Source organism: Ursus maritimus, unplaced genomic scaffold (assembly GCF_017311325.1).
Source record: "Ursus maritimus isolate PB19 unplaced genomic scaffold, ASM1731132v1 scaffold_1, whole genome shotgun sequence".
NCBI classification, from domain to species: domain Eukaryota; kingdom Metazoa; phylum Chordata; class Mammalia; order Carnivora; family Ursidae; genus Ursus; species Ursus maritimus.
Window position 1 is genome coordinate 67111172 of NW_024423343.1, and position 15325 is coordinate 67126496.

General features: G+C 40.9%; 1 protein-coding gene across 1 annotated transcript in view; it reads left to right on the plus strand.

The window, feature by feature from the left end:
- The first annotated feature begins 13608 nt into the window (after positions 1–13608).
- The window catches only part of IFIH1 (interferon induced with helicase C domain 1), a 52514-nt gene continuing 50797 nt past the window's right edge, over positions 13609–15325 (plus strand). Inside the window, exon 1 of the mRNA XM_008687031.2 lies at positions 13609–14061. Within this exon, the coding sequence (XP_008685253.1) occupies positions 13609–14061 (453 nt within the window). The remainder of the gene's footprint in view (positions 14062–15325) is intronic.

Genomic DNA, 15325 nt, shown 5'->3' on the forward strand with positions numbered 1-15325 from the left:
GCAAAAATCCAAGTAAACTGCATACAGTAAATATTTATAGATTAATTATATTGAATGGTGAATTAAATCCAAAGAGTTGATTAAACAAATAGGCTATATAGAAGTGTTGGGGGGGAGGAGGAGGAGAGAGAGAGAGAGAGAAACAGGAAACTAGGCTTTTTTATTCAGCCATCATGATTCCAGTAAAGGAGAATGTAACCTAGCAACAGAATCTTTACACAATGGTTTGCTCATAAATTGTTGAAAATGGTAGTTAGTGATATCAGAAAGCACAATTAAATGAAGAGAAGTTACCAAAAGGGCTGAATGGGGACACAGAGAGCAAATATCTAGGTCGATGTGTAAGAAAGGCCAAATGGTTCTTTAAATTCAAATCCTGATATAAAATATCTTTCTGCACATTTTCTTAAATAAATAGGCACAAAAATAAAAACTACTTAGAAGGGAACAAAACTCATTTCTGCTGGAAAAGCATGTGCCTAAAATAGATCTTTTTCAGTAAAGATTTGGAATAAGTAATTATGATCTCAACCGTTCAGGAAAACATTTATCTTCAAGGTTCTGACCCTGTTACAGTTTTCAATAAAGAAAAAAAAACAGCTGATATTTAGATCAATTTTGACATGTCTTCTTGATTGATATTTGGTAATATTTATGTATAAAGCTATCAGTTAATCACATCATACAGATAATAAATTAATGCCAATATCAGAATTAGGATGATTTCTCTTTATTACTACTGATTTCATTCATTCACACACACATTCTGAGTTCAAGAGAATTTGTTAATTGGTGTATTTACTTTATTTTCTTAATTTCTCTATTCTCGAGGCTCTGGTATCAAGGTCCTCTCTGAGGGCAGAGGGAGACTGGCCCTCCCAGGACTAGCCAATTCTTGGAGATAACAAATGACTCATGTTTCATATGTAAACTAGGCAATCCACAGCCCTGGCCTAAACCACCTCCTCTCTCAGGCTCTTACACCCCCAAAGACAGTGTTCCTCTGTGCAAGTCTCCCCAGGGCCAGATACGGGCAGTTGGGGATAACCTCTATGCCCTAGAGCACTCTAAAATTATTCAAACTAGTCTATTCTATTCAAAGTAGTCTATTCTAACTCTGCTTACCCTACCTAGCCTTGCCTTTCCCATAGAAACCACAGTAAAAGCTCCGCCAATGCTTTTCCCTTGTTCCTGCTGCCTTCTGGTGTTTCACTATAGGGTCCTACATGGTGTGGTGTGCCCCCTCCTCTTAGAAATTGTAATAAACTATTTTATCAATGTCAATCATCTCTGATATGTTGGCCTCACCATACTGGAAATTTAAGAAAATGCACACGTTGAAACAGTTGGTTCCAGTCATTATTGTCTATGCTAACTCTTGAAGGAATGGTGCAATAAATATTTTAGAGATTGATAATTGACTCCAAGCTCATCTGCTGACTGTGTGACATTGGGCTATGTAATACAACGTCTATGAACCTTGGTTTCTCCTTCGTTAAGCGGGGATATCCCCTACTAGAAGGTCAATGAGTCCTCTTTATATTGTTCACTGCTTTTATAAAATATAATACTTCAAGTTTTTACTAAATTATAGCCATGATTTTATCTTCCCATTGGGAAATACAGATAACCTACCTTTTCTGTTATCTGTCAAAACTCTATATTGTTCCTAGTTAAAATTTTACTTACCTGACACCAGCCAGATCAGTTCTGACAGTTACTATTTGACAGTGAAGCCCCCACAAGAGGGCGGCAGAGGCAACACAATTACAGGCAGGTAGCGCACGGCAGCCTGAGGAGGAGCGGGGAATGGCTTCCCCTTGAGAATGGCGACGTACAGCTGAACGCCCAGCACTCAGCCCGTGCTGCTTTCTGTGTGCCGGCTCCTCACAGGAGTCACGTTGTCGTCAAAGTTCCAGGGAACATAATGAGCCGCAGGCCGTTCTTGGCCCCACGGGAGAACCTGGGTCAGCTTTTGGAACTCAGTTTGTGAAGAAGCTCAGGTTTTCTCTGCAATTCATTGTGGTGTTCCACAAATATTAAATGCTAATATTATTCTTAATTCCTAATCAACGTACGGTACATTTATGTGCATATAACCAATCTATTCCTGAAAAACAAAACATTCCTAAAAAGTATTAAATATCACTCACAATCCATACTTGCAGCCTTATTTACCTTTATCCATCTACTAAAATAATAAATCCTTCATCTGGAAAATGTTTTTTAAGGAGATCATTTGTAGTGATAAAATAATTTGGACCACTCTTCATTTAAAAAAACAATTCTCATATAGTACAATACGCCCCTTTTGAAGCTTTTACTGCATTTGACGGAGAATCAACGCATTGAAAGCAACTGCACTAAATTAAGTTCTAAAATTTTGTATCAGTTCTAAAGGTTGGGAAGGGCTGTGTAAGCTCCCGTTGGTCTGCGTAGCCTCAACACAGGTATGTGTTACAGACAGGTAAATGCACATTCTAATTAGGAGTTTAGAGGACAAAAGATTAAATGATTTTAGCAGTACTTGGGAAATAATTCACAAAAGCATTTTTAAAATGTTTTAAAAATCAATTTAATTACAATTGTAACATATAAATATAACATAATTATAAATTTTAGTATCATTTTACTTTCTAAAATGTGGTATAATTTTCAGCCTGAGTAAATCAGTCTGTCGTTCTTTCAGTTCATTTACTGATTTTACTCATGCACTCTTTCATTTGTAACAAGCATAGAAGTCCCTTTCCCTCCATCAACCATGTGGTATACTGTTTCCAGAACTTGCCCAACTTTTCTAGTATTTGGTTTTACAAAAAATTGATGGGCTGAAGGCAGCTGCCCAGCCTGAACTCGTGTTTTTTACTTGTTGGGAAACAGTTTAAGAAGGCTCTGGTACAATATTTGTTTTTTTAAAAGAATTCTTTATACATCATGTTCTGATATTTCAGCAGATTTTCAAATGCTTATCCAAGTATATGGAAAAATATGGACTTTTTTTGTAATGACGATGTTATTTTTTTTTTTTAATTTAGTCGGGGCCTTGGGGTCATAATGTTGTGGAAAAATAAGAATCAGACTGGTGAGAGACCAAGTGACACTCAGAGAAGTAGGAGAACTCGAATTTATTTTACTCTGGTGGACCCACGATGAGCTCGTGCTCCGAATTCTGGGCCCCTGGCAACGGGGTTACAGGGCTTTTATAGGGGAGTGCAGAAGGTCAAGTTCCAAGGGCTGTGCTGACTGCATAGGTGGGTTTAAACTGGGGGACTGGGGGCTACTTCAGGCGGAAACAGTCGTGCGGGGAGCCTGTGGTGGGAAGCCTGGTTACAGAAGCAGAAACGGCTGGTTATCTCTTGCTCGCAATAGGGCTTCTGATTATCTCTAGCTTTTTGTCAGTAACTTCCCATCTTCTGGGGCCTCCTGGCCTGGGCCTGCTCTGGGCAGTTTCCCTCTTCAATAAAAGATTAGCCACTGTCATATCCAAAATAATGCATTTATTCAGGGCAAAAGTTAATTTTCCTAGCCTTCCTTAGAAGAAATTGCCTCGGGGATGCCAGAAAGACTTGAGGTAATATCTATTTAAAATACTTTTACTGGGGCGCCTGGGTGGCTCAGTCAGTTAAGTGTCCAACTCTTGGTTTTGGCTCAGGGCATGATCTCAGGGTCCTGAGATGAAGCCCTGCATTGGGCTCCTGGCTCAGGGTGGAGTCCACTTGTTCCTCTCCATCCTCTCCTCCCTCTGTTCTCTCTCTCTCTCTCTCAAATAAATAAAATCTTAAAACACTTTTACTGAAACTTGATTCCTTGGGCCAGAGGAAAGTAATTACTGTAGTTGATGGTACAAGTAGTACCTTCATGTCCTGTTTCCAGGCATCACCACCAGACTGCCTGCCACCACCAGTATGCTTTTCTCCTCCAAGGGTACCTTCCACCTCAGTCCCAAAGTATAAAACTTAGAAAAGCTGATCAGCTCTCTTTGGGGTGTGGGTGGGGCCCAGAGCCTCACTCACTGAGCCTCTCTCCATCCCCCTCCAAGGTATCAGTATGTCATATGGAATTTTCTCAAAGTACGGTTTGAATTTTGGTCACAAGGGTATGATGGACTTCCAATAAAAGTGGCTACCCAGTGGGGCTCTATTGTGTGTGAAACTTGGATTTCCTGATAATCTTCCTAATTTTCTTCTTCCTGGTGGGGAAAAAGTGTTACCGGGTTGCTCGCTTCTTGTTCCAGAGGCACCAAAGAATTGGAGACCCGAGACCAGAATGGGAGACAGAGTTTATTGAGTAGATAAGTATAGTACACTTGATTCAAGAGTGAGAGTGGGCCACTGCCAGAGAAAGACTGGCAATGGCCCCAGAAGCTCTAGCTGCATCTTTTTAAGCCTGCTTTGTGTACATGTAAATTTGGCTTTGATTGACATTTTTGATTGACAGCTGGTGGTTATTTAACATTTTGGCCTCTGCGCAGGCCCCTACCCATGGTGCATTTGGTTTTAATTGTATTTATTTATGTATTGCATATTTATGGGCTTGTAATGAGTTTTGTTGTGATCTTGAAGGTACTTAAGGGCAAGCCGTGACCCTTGTGTGCATGCTCAGCTCTTAGACATCTGCTTGTGGCCTTTGAGCCAGCTCTGTGGCTAGGCCTTTCCTGTTCTGCTAGCCCTTAGAGGGTGCTCTGAAGGAGTCACTATTAACCCTTGGGGGTGGCGCCCAGGGGTGGCCAGCACCTGCTTTATCCCTCCTTGCTCATGTCTAACTAACTGCCTAACAAAGTATAAGAAATTCCAGTTGCTTAACATAAGAAAGACAGTTTTCTCAAATGATATAGGGGTTCCCACCTCTGTCCCTCATTCTCTGCAGAACCAATAGGTTGGAGAACTATCAAAAGCCTAGGTAACAGGTATAAGATAAGCAAAAATTCTTCTAAAGTCACTCAGATTCAGATTTTCTGCCCTTGTTACCTTCTCTCAAGATTATAGACATTAGATGACCTTCTTATTTTTTAAAATATTTTATTTATTTACTTGAGAGAGCTAGAGATAGCAACAGAGATAGTGAGACAGAGAGCAAGAACGAGGAGGAGAGGGAGAAGCAGGCTCCCCACTGAGCAGGGAGCCTGATGTGAGACTCGATCTCAGGACCCTGGGATCATGACCTGAGCTGAAGGCAGATGCTTAACCGACTGTGCCACCCAGGCACCCAAGAGGACCTTTTTAGTTAAATGTATATATGATCCATTTTTTTCCAAATATCTGCTGGAGATTGACATTCTGAAGTGTTCACAGTGCCACTGCCATGAAGGAATATATTTTCTGTGATGCATAATAGGTTCCATTTGTTCTAAGCAAATATCTGACAATGTCCGGGTCAATGGATTTGGTAGATGAACATTACAAACTACAACATCTCTCATAATAAATTGCTGAAGATATATGTTCATTTATATCATAGCTTTAGCGAAACTGAATATGAATGATTTAGGAATATGCATACGAAATACAATTGAGTTTTTCATACTCTCCTGGTTAGACCAGGAAATTATTTACCTACTCATTAAAATTTATTTGTAACCCTCAAATCATTACTTTTGATGCTTTCATGGTCATTGGTGGATCTGTGCAGAGCAGTGAAAAATTTGAGTTGCCCAATGCGCATGTGCCCCGCTGAGGTTGAACAAGGCGAGTTCTGCCTTCTTGTCTCAGTTCTCAAACTGTAAACGAGTATCCTTTTTGTGGTATATTTAATGCCAATTTTTTGCATTGTTGTGCTTTTTGTTAGTGATTTCACTGTTTAAAATGCCTCCGAGCATAGTCCTGAAGTGTTATCTGGTGTTTCTAAGCACAAGAAAATCGTGATGTGTCTCACAGAGAAAATATGTGTTCGATAAGCTTCACTCAGGTATGAGTGATAGTGCTGTTAACTCTGAGTTCAATGTTAATGAATCAATATATATTAATTTAGGTGTCTTTAAACAGAAACACACACACAAAACAAGGTTATGTACTGATCAGTTTTAGAAAGGTTGTGACTAGAGTGTGACCTCATTTGGTATGTCCCTGGGAGCCGTAGGCCAGTATTCGCTAATTCAGTACAACTTTAAATAGTCCATAACTACCATGAATAATGAGACTCAGCTGTACTCAGCTGGCCGTAAGCCCTAGTTCTCACCTCTGGCCAGAGAGTGGAATCCCAAGTGCAATTGAAAGGGAAAAGAACTGACCCTAAAATTCCAATTGTGGAGATTTGGATGCAAGGGCTAATTGTATACATCTTTCCGCGTGAGTCTAATACGCAGCTGGCTGGGCTTGAGAACAACTTTCATAGCTCGCTCTGAGGCCACAACAAGCACTGAATGGCAGCTTTGGAACTTCCCACTGGGGCACTCTCCAAGGGCAGTGTGTGTGCTCTCTGAGGGAAAGCAGCCTGAAAACAGGCTTTGCCAGCCCTCCTTGGGTCATCTTTTATTTTCATGTTCAAATAAAATGGTTTAAGCTCCTATGACAAACAATGCCTTACTATTAAATATCATTAAAAAAATGTTTAATTTTTTGAGCAGATATCACTTTATTTTACGGGAGAAGGGCACAGCCCAGTTCCAGCCAATGAGATAGATGAGAAATTCCGCGGGGGTTGGGGGGGGACTCCTGGGATCTTTTCTTCCTTCACTGTTGGGAGGAAGCAAATGGGAGATACCGGAAGCTCCCCCCACGCCCTCCACAACATGTTTTAACTGAGGTTGTAGGAAGAAATAATGTTTGTAGCTGTTGTAGCTATTTTGCAACCATGAGAGAAAAACCAAGAAAATTACAGGACACATCCTAGAGTTCTGACACAATGAATGCACTGACCCTTCTTGTTATGTGAGAAAAATCAATCCCTCTGGCTGGGCCACATTTACTCAGGCATTCTTTATCTCGCAGTGGAAAGCATGCCTACTGAGATGGCCCTTCCCATCCTGCAGAGCATTGTTAAGTCTGGCGCTATTCCTGAGATGTCTGAGGATTCCTAGAGGGCTTATGCTCTCATTGTCACCCTTGCACGGAATTCTCAATCCATGTTCCCTGTCTCACTTCCAACAGCTACACTTACTTTGTACGCAGCTCTGCTCCACCACATGGGGCCACCAGCTCTCCTTTATTAACCAAAGCACCACAAAACAAAGCTGTTATATGTGGAGGACTTTTAGAAAGATCTGGGACTGAGAAGGGTCAGTACATCAAATGCAACACAGGAATGAACTTGTTATTCAATATTAGGCATTGCTGCCCAAATATCCTGGCCATCCCTGCTGCAGGGAATCTTCCACAGGCTCTTTTCTCCCCTTGGCATGTCAACATGATCTCCCACGGAAGATCTCTTTGCAGATCTCTTCCTCACAGCTGAGACCATCTCAGTTCACTCTCTGTTGAGAGGTGTTGAATGCACACATACATATATCCATATTTACACAATAAAATATTGGTAGGAAATACATTTAAAATATTAATAATGCCTATCTCTGGGTGATAGGATTACAAATAATTAATATAATCTTCCTCAGTATTGTATTATCCGCTCCCACCAACTTCTATGGTGAACATAAACTGGTTTTTTTTTTTTTTAGTTTTTTTTTTTATTTATTTGACAGAGAGAGACAGACGGCGAGAGAGGGAACACAAGCAGGGGGAGTGGGAGAGGAAGAAGCAGGCTCCCAGCGGAGCAGGGAGCCCGATGCGGGGCTCGATCCCAGAACCCTGGGATCATGCCCTGAGCTGAAGGCAGACACTTAACGACTGAGCCACCCAGGTAGCCCTAAACTGTTTCTTAAATACAACATTACTTTTGTTAAAGTATTCAATTCAAGGGAAGACTGGGTAGCTTAGTTAAGCATCTGCCTTCAGGTCAGGTCATGATCTCGGGATCCTGGGATTGAACCCCACATCAGGCTCCTTGCTCCGTGGGGAGTCTTCTTCTCCCTCTCCGTCTGCCCCTCTGCCTGCTTGTGCTCTCTCTCTCTCCCTCTCTCTCAAATAAATAAATAAAATATTTTTAAAAATTAAAAAAAATATTCAATTCAAGAATATATTTTATATCCTATTGCATGTCTGGCAATAGGATATAAAATATATCCAGTTTTCATGAGTTAACTTAGTATACTGACATTTGTCACAAACAATGCTAGTAACTTGAAGTGTTCTACTTTCAAGATCTAAATGCCGAATTTCCTCTCTCTTCCCAGAGTCCACTCTCCCTTCCCCTGTACACCTTCCTCTTCCATTCTTATTAATCCTGCTTCGCAAATTCATCACAACCTCTAGAGCTGTGGTCACCAAGTACTTTGTTCCTGATTCCTTATCAGGAATATTTGAACATGGACCCTAATAAAAGTATATGTACTTAGAAAATCTTTACATGTACAACTATAATAATGTATCATAAAATACAAACAAAAATTAAATAGTAAGGTACCAGATGAAGATGAAATAAAATCGTTCAATGTAATTGATATAACCCAGTGAATTAATAACAAAAGATATTTCATATTTGATAATGTTTTGTTATTTTTAAAAAAATCTTAGTTTAGCCCTTTGTCATTTAGTAAATCAAAAAGATTGATTCAGTTTATCTTAATGCTTGATTTCAGTAACTCATTCTACTTCAAAACTTTGTCAGTTATAATATGAGCAGGTGAAATTAAATTATTTAACTAATTGTGTAGGGGTGAATATTATGTGATTAGAACAGCAACCCCTCCATCAGAATGAACACAGGCTTAGACATCTAACCCCAAGTGTTTACCAGCTGTCAACCATAATTTCAAGGAAAAAACAATGGCACTCTAATTACATTTGACTGTAATTTGCTCTTAACCATTAATTTTAAAATAAAGTAAAAGAAACATGGCCAACCTATGCCTTTGAGGTATAGGTGTTATTTTAACAAAAACATACCCAAGTGACCTTTTTTGAAAGGATTAAGCTATAGAGGAAGCATTTGGAAAAATAGATGTTTGGAAAAATTTTCACTGATTCCTGTTTTTTTTCCCAACATTGTTTGTTACATAGAAACACCTTCATATGTGCATGCTTAAAACCAGAATTTTATAACTGAAATGGTGGAAATAATTAAGAAATAAGTATTAGAATCTAATAAACTTAGCTAAAATTTCTTTTTCCGTTTTGGACTTACATTTTTGAAATATAAAGCTATGATAGTACCCTTTCAATAAACTTTTCTGCTAAATCAGTCTATCAGCTTCTCATTCTTGAAAAAAAGTGATCTTATCTAAAAACTCAGTTTCACGGCTAGTTATTCTATAGGTTTATATACATAACTAATTTATTTCCACTATAAATTGTGTGTTCTTTGAGATGTCGCACCATCTCTTACTCATTGCTTGTAGTCACTTCTTGGACACCTAAAATGCCAGGGCTGGTGCTAAGTGCTTTACAGTCTAGCCTTTGAACAACCTTACGGCGTGGTACTGTTTCACAAGTGAGAAATTTTAGGTGATTTTCCTAAGACCACACAGCGATTAAGAGGCAGTGCTGAGATGTGAGTCCTGACTTCCTGGCTCAGAGTCACCATGCTTAATCAGAGCACTATAGTGCTAGGTTAAGGACATCTAGCTTTAAATGAAACACAGTAGGCTCTTTATTGATACAAGTTGGTAACAAATGAAGGAACAGAAAAACAATTTTAGAAGGATTTCCTCATCGAATAGACTTATTGTAATTTAATTGAGAAAAAAAGCATATTGCTGTTACACTGTAGTTCTAGTTTGTCAAAGAAGTGGCGGCTATGATTTTTACTACTTCTCAACTGTAGAAAACTCAGCTGAAAGGCTGGATAACAGCAGGAGTTTCTTATCTCATATCTTCCTGAATTACTGTTTAGAGAACAAAACCCTACAGGTGACTTTTAAAATTGATGGGGCCTGAAACGTTTCTTTTGGCTTTAAAAAGAAAAGGCAGGTCTAGAGAAAGGGAAAAGACATAGATTGACAAGATTTCCTACCCCAAGGGAGAAAGGAAATAGAAACTTATATTTAGAAAACACCCAAAGAGGAGAATGAAAATGAAAGTTATCAGAAGAGGCTTGACAGAGGAAAACATCTATTCAAACAAAAAGCAGAAAATAAACTAACTCACAATGCAAAATAATAGATTATAGAAAAAAGACACATTTTGAGAGACTGTGCTTGGCTTTTTCCCCCCTCAATCTCCTTCCTCCAGAAGGGGACCTATCAAGATTATGGAAGATTCCTAAAAATGGGGTTTCTTTCTATTTTCCCTCTGGTGTTCTCACTCATGCTCAGTTTTCATCATTCAATCCTCATTCAGCAAAATGACGTACTTGAGAGTAAATATGAATTGTTACTGATAGATATTATGGAATGCTAATGGTGAGAATTAGAGGAGGGTGTCTATATAGAAAATCAGCTGGTGAAACTATAATGTTCATTAGTGTCTAGCTCTTACCAACATCAGGAACAAGACAAGGGTGCCCACTTTCACCACTCATATTCAACATAGTACTGGAGGTTCTGGCCAGAGCAAATGGGCAAGAAAAAGAAATAAAAGGTATCAGATTTGGACAAAAAGAAGTAAAATTGTCTCTATTTGTAGAGGACATGATTTCATACAGGGAAAATCCTAAGGACTCCACCAAAAACCTGTTAGATCTAATCAACTAATTCAGTAAAGCTGGAGGATACGAAATCAATATACAAAAATCAGTAGCGTTTCTATACACTAACAACAAATTATCTGAAAAAGAAATAAAAAAAACAATCCCATTTACAATAACATCAAAAACAACAAAACACTTAGGAATGAATCTTACCATAGTTCTCATAGCATTTGTTCTCACCTGGCACATTGGCTATTTTCTAGCTATTATTTGGCATCTGTCTTCTCCCATTAGAATGTAAGCTCCATAAAAACAGAAGCTTTGCTCAGTTTTATTAACTACACAAGAGCAGCACTGATCATATTGCAGGTACTTAATAAATATTTTTAAATGATTGCATGAATGAATGATGTAATCTGAACATCACACATGTAAGCTTCTATTTTTAACCCTCTGTCATCCAAACAGCAATTCTATGGTGTTAAGATGATGGCATTATTTCCCCATATTTAGCCATCAATCCCTTTGTATCCTCCAGTGTTTGAAACTCAAGAGCAGAAGGATGGACATCAGGGGATAGAATGATTTTTGGTTGGTTGGTTGGTTTTTGTTTTAATGTACTAAATGAAACTTGTCAGCACCTGAAGGGCAGGGGTGGAGGGAATTTCTTGGAATAGTCCTAAAAGATATCTTCACAGACCCAATAACTAAAATTGATAATTTGATACTTTTGTAGAAACATCTAATTTGATCTCTTTTTTTTAAGATTTATTTTGAGAGCAAGCGTGAGCGAGTGGTGGGAGGGGCAGAGGGAGAGGAGAGAGAATCTTAAGCAGACTCCCTGCTGAGCACAGAGCCTGACGTGAGGCTTGATCTCACAACCCATAGGATCATGACCTGAGCTGAAATCAAGAATCAGACACTTAACCGACTGAGCCAACCAGGCACCCCTTAATCTCCTTTTTTTAGGTAAAGGTCAAATCCCAAAATTAAGTAAATACATACTAGTATTTTAAGAGGAACCAGAAAAGAATAATATAAAGCAGGTCCACCTGCAAAGCCAAAGTTTTATTTCACTTCAGTAACTTCCACTATGTGTTTGACATTAGACCAGCTGCTAAGGTCAAGGCAAATAAAATTCCCATTGAGGGTAATGAGCAAGGACTACTGGTTAGGACCTACTGTTTGTATTGTACTGGTTAGTGTGTAAAGATGCCCTCTGTTCAAGCTGTTTACAATCCTACAGGGGAGAAAAAAGCTTAGCTACATAATATAATTAGAGCATAAAATAAGATGACATACTATAAAAAGCTCAACTGAATATTTTCTATGGCTCTGATGAAAACAAAGACTCTGTATTTCTCTTATCCGGTGCAAAGCAGCACCGGGCTTCCCTGTCCTATCTAAACTTCATTGAATGTGCTTTGCTAAGAGATTACTTTTTCTAACTGTATCTTTTTAATGGCTTAAATGACCCCTCCATCCTCCATGTAATTCTAGACCTTGAGGTTCTCATGGTGAAGCATACACACGACCAGCCCCAGGCCCCCAGGGCTACAGAATATGAGTAGCCACCTGAACGACTCACTTTTACGTGGCTTCTGTACTGAACCGAGGCTGCCATTTTTCAGTGTGGGTGTCTTTTTTTCCCTCATGACATAGACAAATGTTGATGTTTACTACAAGTTGGTACATTAGTTGCTAATTAAGTTCCTCACTGCTTCAGCCAAAACTTTCTGTATTGAATCCAAGAAAAGAATGGCAGCTATATCAAAAATAAGTTGTTGGGGATTTTGTTTTGTTTTATTAAAGGAAAGTTGTATATTAAAGAATATGGGGAATTCACAGGCTGGGAGACGGAAAACCTTCATTCCTGGCTTCCTCTTAAGCTGAGTTGGTGGTTAAAGTCCCTCTGCGTCGTCTGTCACCAGGCCCTGGTCAAAGCCAAACAATTACTACCATTTACACGTCAGGCAGTCAAACAAACCGTTTTTCATTATACACTCTTTTTCAAACCCACAAGTTCTCAGAGGAAAGAGCGGGTTTGGGGGGACCCACAGGAAGTCAGGTTCATTCTAGAAAGGGTGCAAAGGTCACTTCACCCTGTGGCTCTGGGTTCACACCTCTCTGGAAAGGTGTCTTCCCAGCTTCCTTTTCTCCACCTGCTCCCCGCAGTCTTACCCTCTTACCCCCGGACAGGGGGTGGGGGGCGGGCCAGAACTACCTGTGTTCACCAGCTCAGGGTGACCCCTTCCGCAGGCGTAAGGGTGTGTGGCAGTTTCTGTTCACTTCGGGACCGGGAAGTCCCGAATCACGCGCTCTCAAGCCCTCCGCCTTTTCGCTGACAGGGGGTAAGCGAGACGGCGGTGGGAAAGAAGTCTGGGTTTTGAGGCAGAACCCTGCAAAGAAGTCCAAATACCTGCAGGAGGAGCATTGCGGGATCGCCGCTTTCGAAATCGCTTTCCTTTTCGGTTTCCCACAGCGCCTGCCACCAAAGACGGTCCTTGCCAGAGCCGACCGAAGGGTGTCTCCCGCTCTGGGAAAACTCCCCTCCCCGCCCCGGCGGGTTACGTCTGGAAAGGCCTGAGGAAGCGGGAGAGAATCGAAACAGAAACCCAAGTCCGGCAACTACAAGAACGGCCTCGCCGAAAGCCGGGCTCAAAGCTCCCACCAGAGTTGGCAGCGGCAGCGTCTTGGTCTCCGGCCCGGGGCGAACACAGCAGAGAGTCCGCTGGGTCGCGGCCGCCCGCAGCTCCTCGCCGCCGCGTCCCTGGGCCGGCGCGCCCCGCCCCCTGCCCAGGTGCGACCCACCGAGCCCGCTTGCGCCGCCCCGGGGGATCCTGCGGGCCACCCGCTGGTCAGGCACAGCGCTGCGGACCGTGCGGGGTTCCACGCCGACCGCGGGACCCGCAGCTCACCTGTTGAGCAGAGAACAGCCAGCTGTCGGTCTACTTGGGAGAATCGTCTCCCTTTGCTGAGCACGAACGAAAGATGTCGAACGGCTATTCTGCAGACCAGAGTTTCTGCCATCTCATCTCGTGTTTCAGGGCCAGAGTGAAAACGTACATCCAGGTGGAGCCCGTTCTCGACTACCTGAACTTTCTGCCCGATGACGTGAAGGAGCAGATTCAGAGGACGGCCGTCAACGCTGGGAACATGCAGGCAGCTGATCAACTTCTGAGCGCGCTGGAGAAGGGAGGCTGGCCCCCCGGCTGGGCTAGGCAGTTTCTGGTGGCCCTGCAGAGAGCAGGCAGCGATTTAGCCGCCCGCTACCTGAACCCAGAGCTCACCGACTTGCCGTCTCCATCCTCTGAGACCACTCACGATGAGTGTCTCCAACTGCTGACCCTCCTTCAGCCCACCCTGGTGGACAGACTTCTGGTCAGAGATATCTTGGATAGGTGTATGGAGAAGAAACTGTTGACAAATGAAGACAGAAGTCGGGTAGGTGTCCGTTCAGATGGAGGCAAGATTTTGTAACTCGGGGTTGCTCCTTCCTTTGCCCCCCTCCAAATGTTCTTTGACATCTCTGGGTAAATCTGGTCCCCTCCTTTCTTGAGAAGAGAATGGTTAGGCACTTCACAATGTAATTTTGAGAACTGGAGTACAAAAAAGCTCTTTTTCTAATCCTTTCACTTGTATAAGCCAAAGAGGAGTTAACTCCAAAATAGTCATGCGTGCTAATAGAAAACATTTATTGAGCACTTACTATAGACCCTTGATATCATTTGCAAAATGTGTTAGCAGAGTTCATGCTCCCAATAATCCATTAAGATTTTTAAGGTTATTCACGTTATTTTACAGATGAGAAAACGGAGGTAGGTTACGTAACTTGGCAAAGGTGTCCCGGGAAAGCAGTGGCTGACCTAGGGATGTAAGTCCTGGTGGTATGCAATTTTTCGCCTTATTTTATGTAGTTCCATAGAACAGGTATCAGCAAACCATGACCCGTGGGCTAAGTCCAGCCTATTACTGGTTTTTGCAGGCCCAAACACTAAGAATGGTTTTTAGGTTTTTAAATTTTCGGTGCTCATAAAGAAAGTTTTATTGAAACAGAGCCATGCTCATTCATTTACATACTATAACTGCTTTCGCACTGTAAGAGCAGTTGAATGGAGACCATGCAGCCCACAAAGCTTATAGTATTTATTATCTGGACTTTACAGAAAAAAACTGCCAATTTCTGATATATATTATACAGTGTGCCTTTTGATTTTGGTCCAAATGGAGAAATTACATTACACACACACACTTTTTTTTTCTTTAATCGAAGTTATGACATTCTCTGGGAATTAAAAGTTGCAGATAATTCATTAAAAAAATACACTGCCAATTGCAGTTTTTCATATTAGCAAAGGAGTAGAGGATTTTTTAGGTGGCATTTTGACAGGGTGAATTTTACAGGGCACTTTACACTTAATGTAATGTTTCATTGTTCATTGTTTTGCAATGAACAAGTATGTACTGTGAAGTATAGAAATGCTGACCTATTTGAATGTGACTTATTCCGGGTTGTAAGTAGATAAAAATCTTATTTTGAAAGGTATGTAGGCAAATAAACAAACCCATGAGTAAAAGTCAAAAGCTTTGTCTAACATGCTATGATTCTGACATTTTCTTTCTTTCTTCCTCCTTCTTTTTCTCTTTCTTTCTTTCTTTCTTTCGTTCTTTCTTTCTCTTTCTTTCTTTCTTTCTTTCTTTCTTTCTT